General features: G+C 36.5%; 1 protein-coding gene across 4 annotated transcripts in view; it reads right to left on the minus strand.

The window, feature by feature from the left end:
• Nucleotides 1-16,506, minus strand: part of LOC121317289 (spectrin beta chain, non-erythrocytic 1) — a 124,558-nt gene that overhangs the window by 40,521 nt on the left and 67,531 nt on the right. For all 4 annotated transcript variants that reach the window (XM_041253062.1, XM_041253064.1, XM_041253063.1 and 1 more), the window contains 8 exons: nt 8,796-8,947; nt 4,655-4,828; nt 2,344-2,435; nt 1,875-1,955; nt 1,565-1,680; nt 1,335-1,447; nt 931-1,118; nt 458-575 (listed from right to left, as the gene is read on the minus strand). In XM_041253062.1, coding sequence (XP_041108996.1) covers nt 458-575; nt 931-1,118; nt 1,335-1,447; nt 1,565-1,680; nt 1,875-1,955; nt 2,344-2,435; nt 4,655-4,828; nt 8,796-8,947 — 1,034 coding nt within the window. The remainder of the gene's footprint in view (nt 1-457; nt 576-930; nt 1,119-1,334; nt 1,448-1,564; nt 1,681-1,874; nt 1,956-2,343; nt 2,436-4,654; nt 4,829-8,795; nt 8,948-16,506) is intronic.

Raw genomic sequence — 16,506 nt, forward strand, 5'->3', positions numbered from 1 at the left:
GTCTTGCGTGTTGGATTAAGACTTGGTGCTCATTGAAACGATTTATGTCAGACTGATTTTGAACAAAAGTTCAGCTCCAATTCGGGGTTTGTGCTTTTTTTTGTACTGCGTTTTAATTATTTAACGAATTGGATAAAGTAAAGGCACAATACTGCATACATGAAACAAACAGGTACATGTAATTTTACTTTTACTCACAATATCATCTCATTAACTTACTCCAGCAGTTCATTGTTCATTTTGATTGTCCTTTCGCTGTAACGAACCCTCGATGTAACAAACAAAAGGCTTAAACCCCAACAGGTTTGTTATAGCGAGGGTGTGCTGTGTGTGTGTATGTATATATGTATGTATATATAAAATTTAATCAAAATCTCCTTTTCGTATCTTTCTTGCATTCATTCAAATCCAACAACAAAACAAAAATCGCATTGTTCCCCTGTTGCGTGTGACTCGCCTTGTTAATATCTGAGATGAGTTTCCCCTCTCTGGGCAGGTACACTTTCTGGTTGTTTGCTCTCATCTTGCTCTGAATGGTAAAAAGAAGCACTTCCAGGTTACCCTTTTCTGTAAACCTAAAAAAAGACAAAGATCGACTTAGAAACAACATTACTATTTTACATGTATTCCTATTTTACACAGGGTATACATGGATCTGGTTCTGAAATAGTTGCATTCACACAAGCCAGTAGAAAGCCAACAGACTAATGTGCAAGCAATTCACAAACAGACATATATCAAGTTGTTATTTGTGTGTGTGGGTGAGACAGGGGGAGCTTATGAATGACATTTCCAGCAGGTGTCCGTTTCCTTTAGGACAGGTGAGCAAGATGTCTGGAGAATAACATGCTTCAGTTTCACAAGCGCCTCTCATAGCAAGCTATAGACACAGAGATGCTACTACAATGGTACAAACATCCTGGAACTTACTTAGAGGGCTTCTCCACTGTGCGGTACGTGTTGAAGGCCTGCAGCTGCTGCTGTACACCAACAAGAGAGTTGGCAAACTTGCGATTGTTCAGGATAATGATGGTTTGCTCAATCCACTCCAGGAGGTCAGAAGCAAGGGACTCATACTTTTCAATCATCTTCTCGGTCTCAATGGCATTGTCAAGCACCTGTTTTGACGAAAGCAAAGCCGCAATAATGAGCACCACAAGGATTCTTTACAGGTGGAATGACAGCAACAGGAGGGTGTACTGAAAATAGCAACAATTAAGTAACAGGATGAGCTTTGGTTAACATTACTGAATAAGTTGACCAATATACCATTTTGTTGTTATGGGTTTTTTTTTTTCGTCTGTGACAAATTCAACTAAAAAGAAGCATTTCACCTTTCCAATTCGCTTTCCTTCTACAGCCAAAGCCTTCATCTTGGAGAAGTAGTGGTAGTATGTTACCACGTAAGTGATGATGGACTTTTCATCAGGCTGGTCCACACTGATATCTGCAAAAAAAAAAAAAAAATGGTGAGATTTTTCAACTGATGCAGAACATTGTGGAAAATATAAAATAGTGTTGCATAGCCCACATAAACACATTCATTCCAACAGCAAAACCAAACCTTCTGGGTCCAGGAGCTTGGTGAGACCAAGGTGTTGCTCAGCGAGGTTGAAAGCATTCTGCAGATTGTAGTGAACATTGGATTTCTTCAGCTTATCAAAATCAATCAGGTCAGGCCTGGGGAGGTTGGAAAGAGTTTATAGACTATTCCACAACCATCGTTACATGTATTTCATTATTAGAGACATATACACACCATATATGCCAACAAGTTTTATCAATACTCTATTGTTTAAAAGACCATTTCCCCTGTCAATTCAATATTTGTTTCATGCAGTAGTTATGGTAATATACTGTAGTCAGTGACCTACCTATGTTTATGAATAAGTGCATTGAAAGCCATGCCATCTCTCCAGCTAGTGGTGAAATTGCGAATGTTGACATTTTGATAGCTGTGTGGAAATAAAATGTCATGAGATTGTTAGCATTTACAGATTGCTCCAACATGTCAGTTTAAATAATGTATTCTATGTGACAGGCAAAAAAAAAAAAAAAAAAAAACCTTCATTCAGCATCATATTGGGACATATTTCAGATTACAGTTAAGTTACATGTTTAACAGACATGTATGTATTCATTCTTCTAATTTTGGTCACTCCCATCAAGAAAAAACAACTTCTAGCTCATTAAAAGTATAAATCTAGCTGACTGTTAACTGCTATATAACAGTTATATAACTGACAAAGAATTCTAAAAATAACATGTCTAAATAGTCAGATAACGAATAAAAAGAAAGGTTTCCAAAAGCAGGATATGGAAGGGAAGACTATTGAGTCTCACCCAGCAGTCTTCATCTGGCACCACAGCAGCAATGCATCCTTTGCAGATTTCTTCTCCTTGTTGTCTTCAGTCTCAACGCGGATATCTTGAATCTGGAAAATTATGAAAAATAAATAAACACACACATTCTGGTCTCAGATAAAACTCCTAATCAACGTAAAAACAATTAACGCTGTGAGTTTCTCAAAACAAAGTGTAGTAATGGGCTAATCACTTTTGGCTTTAATAATCAGGTCTTTGCTATAATTCAATATATTTATTACTATTTAGCAGACACCTTTATCCAAGGCAACTTACAGAGACTAGGGTGTGTGAACTATATCAGCTGCAGAGTCACTTACAACAATGTCTCACCTGGAAGACGGAGCACAAGGAGATTGAATGATTTGTTCTGGGTCACATAATGAGTCAGTGGCTGAAGTGGGATTTGAACCAGGGACCTCCTACTTACAAACCCTTTTCTTTAACCAATGGACCATAGCCCCTCACAGATCTCACACTTTTTCTGTGATTGTTAAATGAAAACAACTTTGTTTTTGTTTTTTGTGAGAACTCCCACTACCTCCAGCCCAGACAACTGATGGGTTTGCAAGTCAATAAATAAAGACGTGAAATGCAACTATGAGTCGAGATCATTGAAGCAAAATAGATGCAGTAACTACAGGCACTATAGTATAATGTTTTAGTAATTGCACTCAACATTTTGCACTGCTGCAAACTCATAATGAGAATGTTTGAAAGTTTCCAGATCACTGTCAACTCCAGGAGCAGTTGCCTTTGCAGCAGTAGATAGAACAGTGGCTGGACCAAGTAAAGTACTTGTCCAGTAGGTGTCACTATTATACAGTGGAGTTGATTTCATTCTACAAAGGGGAAAGGGAAGGGGACTCAGTGGGGATCAGAGTTGGGGGTAACACGTTAGTAATGTAACACGCTACTGTAATATTACATTTCTTTAACGAGTTAATATAACAAGTTAGTTTTAATTTGAGTAATAATATTACAGTTACTTTCCGTAAAAAATAAGCGTTTTCTCGCTACATTATTACATTATTATTAAATGATGTGATGTCTAAATTGGAAGCAAGCAGCAGTAAATCCAACAAGACTTATTTACTTATGTACGCCATATCAAAATCACTATACAAGTACACACAGCATGTAATGTCTATGCAGAGGCACCACTTGGACTGTTTGGTAATTAAAAGAACATAGCCTACCTGTATTGAGAAAATAACCCCGTGCCTTGCACTATACTGCAATTGATGCAATACAACAAAGATTACTGGGATTTTTAAACGAAACGTTGAAGCTACGATTTGAAGAACTAAAATTGCATACACAGTAAAAATGAGGATGGATTCAAAAACTTTTTTTTTTGTTCAAAGTTCATGTAGTTTAATACAGACAACAGTGACCATAAGCCTTTACCAAGATTTCTGTTTTTTTATTTTTTTGTTTCCTGATATAGGCGAGTTAGAGATAAGTGTCACTATTTTAATGTCTGCGTTCATATATATTGAAAGGCTATCTCAATTAAAGTAAACGATTAAGTGTTGTCAGTTTTGTGAACTGTTATAATGAAGCTAGCAAATTGCAATATTTAGTTTGATTTTACAGTTTTAATTTATTTTGTAACTTAATAGCCTCCGTAGCTAATGAGAATGCTGTGAGGAGTGTGAATTTGTGCAGATGTTGTGGAGTGCGCAACGACCCCTACTGTGCTTCCATGTTATTTTTATTTCCTGTTTTAATAGTAACAGATACTACTGGCAGATTAGTTTGTTTTCTATTATTGCTGAGCCTTTGTAATGAAGTCACTGATTAATAAAACTTGAGTGGAAGCAAGATAATATCGCCCCGCCTGATTCATTTGCAGTTGTCTACGCTACTGACCCGAGAACTAAGGTAACCCACGGCCTTTTAGAGTTGATTTGTTTAAAATCAACTCTAAATTTAAAAAACGCATTACCAGACTATGGAGATTAGTCACAATTGTTTCGAATGGCAAAAGGAAGGAATGTAGTGGTTAATATAACGAGTAATATAGCATGCTATTTTTTAAATTAACCAATATGTAATACTAACATTATTACTTTTTTTCCCTCAAGAAACGAATAACGACTAATACATTATTTTTTACCAGTAACAATCCCAACACTGGTGGGGATACATGAAATACAACATACTATCCCTAGTGGAAGAACTCTTTAGGTTAGTTCTTTACAACCACTAAAAATATCCTTTTGTATGAAAGGTTTTTTTTTTTCTTTTTTTTTTTTTTTTTTTTTTTTTTTTTTTTTTTTTTTACCTGGAACCTGAGAATGATGGTCCAAATAAGGCCAAGCGTCAGTCTGTGATTCCCATCCACAATATCATGTGATCCCATGTTCTCTAAATGCACTCTCTGTTCTTTGAGGAACTGAAGGGCCTTGTCGACATTCTCCAGACAGTGGATACGCATTCTTCCCTTTGTTGGCTTGGGCTGCAAGCAGAAAAAAATGCGCAAAATTAATATATAATGCATTTGAACTCACATTGACTGAACAAGCAATGGCATTAATCATGATTGTTGAACCCAGCAGTAAATATATGCTCAAGGCATAAAGTCACTTCAGACAAGGTCAATTATTTATAAGAAAATGTTTCTGTAGGAGCTCATTTTTAAAATGTATTTCTACAACCACATTATCTACAGTAGGATAATGACCGCTCTACTAGGAAGCTGACAGCCTTCAAGGTTTATAATCTTTAACTATCTGACTATCTGCAAGGTTTATAATCTTTAAATGTTATCAAGGTGCAGTCAAACAATGACATTGTAGTTTCAAACAACTGTGTAAGTGACATACATCCACCCCCATGGCTGTCCCTAACAAGTTTCATCAGAGTTGACAAGTGGTTCTACAGATATGTTAAAATGTAAGGTGTGACTGACAGACAGACTCAGTTTACACTGGGATGCTAATACCGTCAATAACTTGTGCAACAAAAGAATCTCCTTAGCAAACATTTTTATTTTATGTTTTTAATTATGTTAAAGTATTAATATAATAACCTTGGTTGCAATTAAGCCAGTTCAGACACTTTACACAGACAACGAAAAGCATCTATGGAAATAAAAAGCTAGAGTAATTTTTGCTTATAGGTGCCGACTACTGGTGGGTGTGTCTCACTGCAGAATTAATGCAGCCCACTGCAGTTGTTTTATCTGCATAGGCTGCTGATCTGATGCATCGATTAAGTTCATGAGGATATTTTGATGCAAAGCACATACACATTTCAGCATTGTTTGCAGCATCACTACACAGCCTTCCAGTAAACTCCACCTTCACTTAAACACTTAAATGAGTATCTGTTTCTTGACAATAAGACTATTTTCTTACAGCATAAAACTACCATACATAAATTGTAGTTTTATGCTGTAAGAATATAATCTTATTGACAAGAAACAGATACCCATGTAAGTGCTCAGTGAGTCAAGGTGGAGTTTACTGGAAGGCCCTCAATCGGATTTGGCTTTAGATTCCTGATAACACACACACACTTTCAGGAATCTAAAGCCAAATGCATACTGTCCATTTTTATTGAAGTTACAGTATTCTGTGTTTTATTGGAAATATGGCTGGAAGTGAATTTTTTAAATAGTATACATTATAAATGAACTGCAGTTGATCACATTATTCCCCCCCGATTTTCTCCCAAACTTCAAATGTCCAATCATTTCCACCCTCCCTGCAGCAATTCCCCACACATCTATTGCCGAGCCAGCTTCCTTTTACACACCCCCAGGAACTCAACAGCAAATGTCTGTGAGCTACTGATCTCTGCAGGACAAAGGCCAGCCCTAAGGTGTCCGCTTTTGAGCTTTTAAAATACAGTACAGAGGTGCTAATGTGGATGCAAGTTAAATACATTACCAAATATTCTTTATATTCACATTTCTCTTCCCTGGGATGGCTCCAAAATAATTTAAGCTTCCCCCAGGTTCCCTAATATGGAATTATAGAGGATGTGTTTTAGAAAACAGTGATTCAGGGGGTAAATAAATATTTTTTGTTGATGTATAGTTTTTACATGTTGTACAGGCTGCACAGCACAGAGAAAGCCTGCCTTGGTCCTGATCCAGGCAGGTCAAGTACCAGATCACTTAGTGTTTGAGAGTATTCTGCTCAATATTCAGGTCAGTAGGAGCTGGCCTGGATGTCAGGTCATGGCACAAAAAATAAGCAAGCAGGGGCACAGTTTGTTTGGACTGCCGGGCTGAAACAGGGACAGTGCACTATTTTAAACCGAGAAAGCATAATCTGACAGCTTGTTAAACCCTTTTCATTTTTAAAGAAACAAATTTCTCTTTATCTTACCTTTTCCCCTTACTAAACAAACCATTTGGGAAAAAAGTTTTAGAATTACAAATTGCTTCAATGTTTGTCAAAATGCCCTTTTTTGTGTAACTACTCGCTTGATCTTAAAACAACACACAACGCAATGATACAGTATTCTTTCAATTTTCTTTCTGTAATTAAATTACTTTGAGGCATTTCTCCTGGCTACTGCTAGCCCTAGACTAATATCCTTATCAAGCGGTGTTGTGTTTATAAAGTCACAAATATTTAAAGCTTTCAAATAGAAACTGTTCTCCAGAACTCCTGATTTCCCAGAATCATGTTGCAACAGAACAAATGCTCCATTCAATTTCTAGTTTTTGGATTATAATATGCATATGTTAAAATGCATCAAGAGAACCATCAGCATTTCAAATTTACAGTATTTCGGGTATCAGTAATTATTTGGGAGCCTAATTTAAATGAAAAGGTGTTGTTGTATTAATATGAAAAGGAACTCAACGATCTATTGTAGGATTTCTTTCTTAATGATGTTAATGGATTATGTGCTAATTTAATTTCCTGTATGAATTGACAGTGCTATTTTTCCGCTCTGCTTTGAAGCAATGCGATACCCCCGAGCAGCCGTCTCAATTTCCAGAGAGGCTTTCCTTAATTTCACTTCGAAGGGAGATGTGTTACACCATTAAAAAGATGAATAGGTTTACCGCCCTCGAGCTCTAGCTTTAGTATACTCGACTCTCTCTCATTGAGAGTTCATCTAAACAGATACATGCAGTAAAACATAAACCCAGTAACTTGTAATTATTTGTACAGTAATTCCACCAAATCCTTAACACTAGTTATTTTGCTTAATCATTTTAAAACTACCGTTAAATCAGGGGGCCTCACGAGAAGTAAAAATATCCTGAATAAGCGCCTTTCCCAATTAAACAAAAGGCATTTGAGGACGACCTTAGGTCACACTTTGTTTCTAAATGCAAAGAAAAATAATGAAATCACATCACATTAACTAAATGTTAAATACATACTGTCAAATACAAGTCTGTTTTATTTTATTCCAAAACAAATCACTGTTTTTTTTATTTCTACACGAAATGAAAAAGAATGAAATCCCATCTTATCACAAGGTGAGGCACCTGCGATGTTGACAAAGCAACTTTCTTTGCAACAGCAGCCTGAGAATACTCTGGTTTACACAAGTCATAGCGTAATCACGAACTCACTGCACTGTGCTACATGAGCCTGTCTTGCCCTGAAACGTGATCTCTGTTCATCATTTGAAAATACTGTATCCTAATTAAATGAAGTGACATCCCAATTAAAGAACATAAATAATATTGGGAAGAACCGTCTCCCAGAGTTGTATCCCATTTAAGCAGAAATCACAATTATCAGTATCCCGATTAGCACCGACCACTTCAAAATGCGTGTTTAATTTAAAAAGACAAACCGTGTTGAGGATCAAAGCTCACAGATGGAAATTTAAACAGGTAAGTGCGAATAAACAGCTTTCTTTGTTAAATACCTAATGATTTACCCTTCTGCCTGCCTGAAAACCAAACAAGGTCTTGTTTTAATTAAGAATATTTACATTCTTAAAAAAGTAGTTTTAGCTGAATTTATATAATTTTCAAAACTGTGTAGGGCTCTGAATCTGGTGTAAGGAAAGTGTTTAGGACTAAAACACCAAGCAGTTCTACAATAGGTGTGTCTTGCTAAAAAGACAATTTGTTCTTCAAATGACAAACTCAATAATATCTTATCTTAAGTGTAAGAAACATGTGTATGGAGTAAGGGTGCGTTAAGCAATTCATTATTGACACAAATGATCCCCATGGCGACATGTGTAAATTACTGTAGACTAAAAGCTAGCCTTTAGGATCGTTGCTAGCCACACCTGTTTCAGTTTCTTCTGATAGCTATCAGAAAATAATCTCTTTCCCTTCACTGAGCCATTACAGTAACTCAAGTGATTTTGTATCAAGGCATACAGTTTTGTTTGCTTTACCTGAAATAAACTGTTTATTTCACTATATCTGTGCAGTTGAAAAGGGTTTGTTATTCTTCCAATAGGAATTTATGTTGTTTGTTTTTGGTACTTACAAGTCTCTCCCCAGAGAGCACTTCCAGCAGTTTGATTAGCATGCGGCCATCGCGCAGGTCCATGTACAGGTCTGTGATTCGGCAGGACACACGCGCCAAGTGCGAGTTCACCCATTTTGTGAAAGTTTTCTTTTGTACAGCTTCACGTTCGTCTGTTGGAAATAAAGAAACAAACTCATTTTTTTGTTAACACAATTAACACATTATAGAAAGAAAAAAAATATCTAAAGAAACTCAACTCAGAAATTGTTCACTTTGTCATTAAATGGTAAAAAAATGTTAGTCCAAGACAGTACATGACTAAACAAAAAGACATCAAAGAGGTTGCCTTTTTAAAATTGCAAGTTTAACGACTTATAAAAAAAATCTGTGTTTGCTACCATGACTTAAAATAGTATCCTGTGTTTTCTTTTTTTTTTTTTTTTTTTTTTTTTTTTTAAACAAAGGTTGGCAGTGCTCAGCAAACTTGAAGAACAACACTTACTGAGAGTGGGGAGAGCTATGGTGGGGTCCTATTAGTTACTGATTGCTTTGTGCATTTTTCTTATTTAAAACTAACGCAAACCACTGTTCACCAGCTACATGACATATCAGCTTTTTTTTTGCTGACAAGAATACTGCAGCCAAAACACTTGCATGAGGCAAACTAGGTTTGTATACGTGAAACAGATATTTCAGTGGCAACTTATTTCACCATTTCGTAGAGGCATTCAGGAACAGTAGCTGGGAAAATTGTTCATGTGTGATTGTGTCTAAACAGGCTAGCATTATGCCATCTCTGTGGAAGCTAGCATCAAGCTGGCAACCAGCCGACAGTAAACCAGCTCTAGAGCAGGATGAAATTAAAGAAGGCTTCTATTATTTAAGCTGAATTTAGCAGTCTATGCTGGCCAGGCTCTGAAGCTGGCACAGAAAATGCAAGTGTAAGAACGAAACCCTAGAAGTCTCAAAAACAAGTGCAATTCAATCCATTTTCCCAGTTCAATAAAAACACAATTCATTCACCTCTTTAACTGTTTACAATTTATTTCCTACAATTTTATAAACTGAAATCATTTTTAATAAGATACAGCCTAAACTGACTGGTACCATCACCCCACAATCTAATCAAAGTTGTGCATGGGTGTGTTACACGGTTGTTTGGCCACAAAGAACTACATCAAAGAAATTATACTTGAGTACCTTGCGTTAACTAACATCTTGAAAGACGTTACGTATCTGAACATGTTTTTACCACACAAAAGCAGGATACAGGTCTTCCTTTTATCCCTCGACAGAAATGCCTGTAGTTCATTTTGACAGAAAGCAGGCAGTTTTTTTCCTCCTTCACAAAAAGGAATTTCCTGTACAGTAGTAGCCTACATGACCAAATTCTGAACAAACAGGAATGTTACAGAAATAGGAGATTTTATAGCACTCTAGCCTGACCTCCCAGTAAAACCTGGTTATTTTAACTTTATCTGGCATATCGGTTTGATGCTAAAAGCACATGTGTTGGGCTTAGATATTTTTCTGAAGAGAGGCACACCATTTTAAACAGTCTGTTCTAAAACTTGCAAAATTATGAGCTTCTCAAGGTTGACTAAATTTAATTTTTAAAAATATATGAAAAATAAAAACTTTGCCTTGACAACATAAATAGACAAAAGTTAACTATCCTGTTTATGCTAGATGGTGCTGTAATATTTTCCTCTTTCCAAGATGCACACAAACACACTTCAACTGGCAAGGAAAAGAAAATGACCACTGAAACTACCAGCAGAGATAACTGGTTGATGAGGTTACTAAGAGCAATTAAAAAGCATATGTGCATCTTGAAGACTGTCACTGTCTCACGTCTTTCATACTCTTGCACAGAAGCTATAAATATAACACCCACCTATTCCTAATCATCTGTGCAAGCACATGGTCCCCTCACAGTTATCACACATACATATCAAAAGGCAGTCCAGCTAAATCAACATATTGTCATAAAGCATTAGTCACGCTGACTCATGACTTTTTGAAGGAAATTTCACAACTATATTTCTATTCTGCAAGGGGTGTTTTAAAACCAATTTTTATATTTTCAAACGTGTATGTACAGTACATATTCATTCACATAATTTCAATAACACTTTCAAAATACTTCTTTCAGTATTTCCAGTAAACTTATTTGGAGGAAGTCGTGTCTCTAGGCTGTAGATTTGTGGGCTTGGGCCCTTGGGTCAATGTCTTACACATTTTAACAATCTGTGTTTTACTGAACCTTTAAATTAGTACAAAAGAACAGGACTCTGATCTCATATCTGAAAGGCAGTGTCACAACAGCACAGCTTCCTCACCCATCAAACTGAAATGTGAGATGAACAGGGACAAACCCTTTTCCAACTTGCAGACAGTATAGTGCATGCTACTACAGTAACAGTCGTTTTGAGTGGTGTTATTTTTGCCGGACTGTAGAGCAGTCTTTCATTACCATACTTCACTATTTGAAGTTAAGGGCTTTCTGATTTCACACCCAGACATACACTCACAGATATGGTTATCTAATTATTTAATACATTGTTTGAACAGTTCCTACCTGCTGCTGATTGACTGTTGAAATTCCAAACACAGATCGTATGTTACTGTAACCCCTGGTTGCGTTCACCATCATACACATACATACAGCACTTGCTCATTTATTTTTTAATGAATCCCAATTTAGTAAATGTCCAAGTATTTTTGGGCTCAGCTCACCGTTACCACCCCTGTGCTAATTAGGGAGGGGTGAGGACGAACACACGCTGTCCTTCGAAGCTTACAGGCAAGCCCGCAGGCGCCCGGCCAGACCACAGGGGTTGCTGGTGCGCGGTGAGCGGAGAACACCCTGACAACCTACTCAGAAACAAACAAACATTCGTAATCTAAATGTCTTGTTCTTATTGGGGAAAGAAATATTTGGAACACACTAATAAAAAATATATATATTTGTCACATTGGACGTATATTTTGCAAAAATAGGTTGGTTGAATAAGTACATTTATGTGGGACGGCAGTAGAGAAATAGGAATAGTCTATTTCAGACACTGCCCATTTCACGCTACATGCCCGGTATGAAAGTCTGAAGATGTACAGTATTTTAAAAAACCCTGGATGCTGACACGACACGCTTGGTGTGCAAGGGCCCAGCATATATATATATGTTAGACAGTGCATAATCAATATACAGCAGGAATAAGACTCTTTATCCAACTTTCATTACGGGTAATTTTCTTTAAAGTTGAATTAAGGCGTCCTTATCAGAAAAACATATTGCCCCACCCATTCCCAGTAGATTTTTTTCTCTTATTTTTACCCACCAATTACGGTTCTTGAGGTAGTCTAAGGATTGGTTCAAATACCATATTGTATTAATTTTTTATTGCTCTTATATTTCATACAAGAGTAGTTGTGTGAAGGGACTAGAAAGTCTAAATACTGAAAAAAACACACATCTGCTAATAAATTAAGAAAATGAAGTAGAGGATCTGGATATATCATGCAACGAGCACCCAACTATGTAACTGATCTCTTAGCTGCAGGGTTACAAGTTCTTGTGGGAATGTAAAACTACCAACAGAAAACAACAAGAACATTGTTCTCTTCTACTGCCATGTGAAAAATACAACATTCAAAACTTAAATGTTATGCTATGTACATGTGTGTGTGAGTTGGTGTATATGTACAGAAATATTTTGGTTACATGCTTCTGATGTGGGTAGCACAGGTTTGAGTCTATGATGTACTGTGCTCTTGTTGTGGGTAAATGTGGTTTGTATGGTGCATGTGTTTGATGTGACATAAGGAAACACACCTGTATTCAGTTTTGAAGTTATGGATTGTATACAAATGTGATCTAAATCACTAGCAGCAAGAACAATCAAAATCAAAGCAGACGGATCTCTCCAATTACAGGACAATTATTATTTTTTTTTTTTAAATGGTAAAGTACTATATATTTGATTACTTACTGTACTGAGCGTACAACAAAAATAAAATAAAAATCCTTCTTTGGTTGCGGTTTTGAACCACTTATTTTAAAATGCAACAAATAGTAAAAAAAAAAGTGGTATAGCCTTGTATTCTTGTATATGTATCCTAACAGAAAACAAACAAACAAAAAAAAAACAGACCTAATAGTAATTACAAAAAAATATCAGAATCTAAAACCAAAAGCCTTATATGTTCAGAACTATAACCTAAATAGAGGATATGAATATGGTCTTATTTGTCTAGGGGCATGTAAACACACTTTCCCCAGGGGCAACCAGAGTGCATCATGCAAACAGCACACATCTCAGGAAAAAGGAAGCACGCTTACAACAACTGTATTGACAGTATGCAATCAAACTGTTATCTTGCAGCACCAGCAGAAAGGATATTTCCTTCGACGGAAAACAAAACAACCCGGAATCAGCTCCAAATCCTCAAAGTCTGACACTGCTAAAACTAGTCTGATTGATTCATCACTGCACTGGACGTTAGGGTGAGTACAATTATACACTCACATCCAACCATTCATTAGCCATACATGACTGAGATGGTTAAACAAGTTCTGAGAAATCTAGCTTGAGACAATCCTCACATCCTAAGGAATTGTCAAGTGTCAGTATTTGCATCTTTATATAAATAAAACATTATTTTTATTATTAGAAGGACAGGCACAGTGGCCAAACAGTAGCAAAGAGAAATAGAACGGTGCACTTTATTATACTTGCCAATAAGTGCAAGTAAGATTTTTCTTAAAATGCTAATTGCAGGTAGATGTATTGATTATGACAAAAGTAATCTAATAGAATTTACATTTAAATGAAGACCCCAGCCCTTCTTGAAAATATGAACTGCCATTTCAAAGGATGAGGGCAGCAGAGGACACACTGCAAATATTCAGGGATGTAGATAAGCCAGGAGCAGAGAAAAATAAATCACTGTTTAGAAAATTCCCAGCTGTTTTCCTGATATGTTACTGGAATAATGCAAACTATTGCTATTCTCTGCTACTGTATATGAAAACTATTATGTAAAGCCTGGTATTTATCAGATCAGTGTGCCCATCTCAATTTGTGTCTAAAATCAACCACATGCCCATCTAAAATGGAAAGAGGTTAACCTTGTTGATCCATATCTAAAATACCTTTATGCTGCCAATATTGATGTTACTATCAAATATCAAAAGGGGGCAAGGGACCACATTACCACGTTTGCTAATAAATTCTCAATTCTGTAAGGTGAAAAATGCAGAAGTAACAAACAGGATGCTCTCTCACTGGATAATGAACAGTTTAAAACCAAACTCACTTCGTAAAACATTAAGAAAGTGATTTCCAGTTTCGAAAAATCACCCTCTAAACCAGAAGCGATTTCTATTGCATGTTTTTTCTATGCAAAAAAATAAAAATAAATCATTTTTCAACCATGACCTAAAGACATTATGAAATGAAGGTTTGGTGATGTATAAACACAACATAAAAACAGCCACTTAACAATAAATTAATTGCAGCTGTGCTTGACATTCTTATCTCCCAAGTTACAAAATCAGGAATATTTCAAGTGTCGTGAAACAAATATTTTTTTACAGTATGCAAGAACGAATCCCTGCAAGGCTTAGTCGTTGTGTCCTTTTTAAAACGCCCACATGGTGAAAATTGAAACTATTGTGTATAAAAGGGAATTTCCAAAGGATCTTTTTAAAAAAACAAAAAGAGCAGAGAAAGAGGCCTATACATCGATACATGGATTTCACAAAACCACGAAAGTAAACATAGATTTGGCCAAGTACTATACAGGTCCTTCTTGGTTTTCTTGTAGTACCGACAAAAAATGTATGAACTCTGTAACAATCATCATCATCATAATTACTGACAGGACAGTTACCGACCGTATATGAATGAATGAATGGGCTTGCATGCGAAATACCACATGGCATTGCAAATCCTCCAAAAAATTCCAGCCACAGGATTGGGAAAAAAGACCCACACCATTCGGGACTATTTAAAACTCTGCTTACGGTCTCGCAAGGAGGAATATTTAATGATGGTTATTTAGCTCTTTTGTTAAATCAGATACAGTATGTTATGATTGTACATACTGTTGCATTTTTAAATTATGGTATATCTGTGGTTATGGCTAGTCTGTTTCCTAAGCAGGGAGGGCAGTGCAACCTTATGATCACAGTCATGTAACAGTAGTGTGTGGGTTTAAACCTGGCATGTATGGATTTAAATCTTGAGCTCAGTTGTATTTATGACCTTGTTCTTTATACAGTAAGTAGTTCACTGTCAATTCCAGCTGTAAGAATGGACAGATGCAAGGCGGGGCTAGAAATGAAATACTTCATCCTGGGCACGTATCTAAAGCTAAGCAATCATAACACAGCTTTCCCAGGGGTTTTCTTGGGAAATAGGATGCGAGTTACAATAACATTCATACAGTATGCACTTACACAGTACGCACTTATATATAAACTGAGCATCAGTTCATAAATGAAAAAAAAGCAGTAAGCTTGTACTCTTATGGTGCAATGACTTTATTCCCAAACCATTGCCCCCCTTCTCATTCTGGAGTTGTTGGGGATCACAAAAAATACTTCTATAACAGTTGTGTAATTGAGGTGTGTTATTGTGTAAGATTATAAAACGTATTAACATTTAGCAGAAAACTCCTGACAGCCCAAGAAAACCTTCTCATGATCAGAAAAACACAATGGATAAAAGCATTTTCCCAATGTAGACATTCAAGGAAATCCAGGAAACCAGGCCCTTCCTCCATCAACCGATACAAAATCCTGTTAGAGCAAGCCGATCAGAGCCCATCTGTCCTGGGCCGAGTACTAATTCTACGATACCAACGACAAACATTTGAGCAGCTGTTTAATTAAGCAATGCTCCCTTTGAGCTGTCACATGGGGTTAATATATTGGACTGCCTTGTAAACTGTTTAACCTCTTCTGTTGACCTTTTTGGGTGAAGTGGAAACTGTACAGGAACCAAAACAGAACTAGGATCTCATTCAGGTAACTAGAGGACCACAGTCTCAAAAAAGCATTCACCACCACATTTGACTTCTGTAGTTTGAATGACCTGTTTCTACTAAATAAAAAGCTTAACATTTTGGAAAAGACTGCTATAGCATTATCGTACTTCAGATTTACAAACAGAATTAAATCCTCTGATTATCAGCTTTTTTGTAATTCTGGGCATTGCTATAAACCTAAGGCAATCATTTCCATTGCAAATATTCCATTTTGTATTTCTTTTGACATTCACTTTATTGTCACCATTTCCACCAGACGACTTTAAATAAACGTTTTGTTTTCCCCTTTCACTAACCCATCAGTTTACTTGCAATCTGAGCCCAAACTATGGGAAAAACTACACAGGAACCAATTACCTTGTAGCCTGATCAAGCAAAAAAAAAAAGAAGTACTTCTTGACTTCCGCTTAAACATTTTTATTCCAAATAGCCCTTTGGCTTGTGTGCGACACCAAATCATACACTCACTTTGGTTTTCTTTGGTGGTAAATTACTGCCAAACCCCATCCTCCTCTGTGCAGGAAATCCTGGCTGTGTACAGCTGCACCCAATAACTCTACAGTTAACAAAGTGAAATATACAGGAAACCGCCAGCATACCACAGTGTGCCTTGTGGCTGACCTGTATTTAATAACTAGTAGATATTTAACTGTGTCAAGTACCCATTTCTGCTGTT

This window comes from Polyodon spathula, chromosome 6, assembly GCF_017654505.1.
Source record: "Polyodon spathula isolate WHYD16114869_AA chromosome 6, ASM1765450v1, whole genome shotgun sequence".
NCBI classification, from domain to species: domain Eukaryota; kingdom Metazoa; phylum Chordata; class Actinopteri; order Acipenseriformes; family Polyodontidae; genus Polyodon; species Polyodon spathula.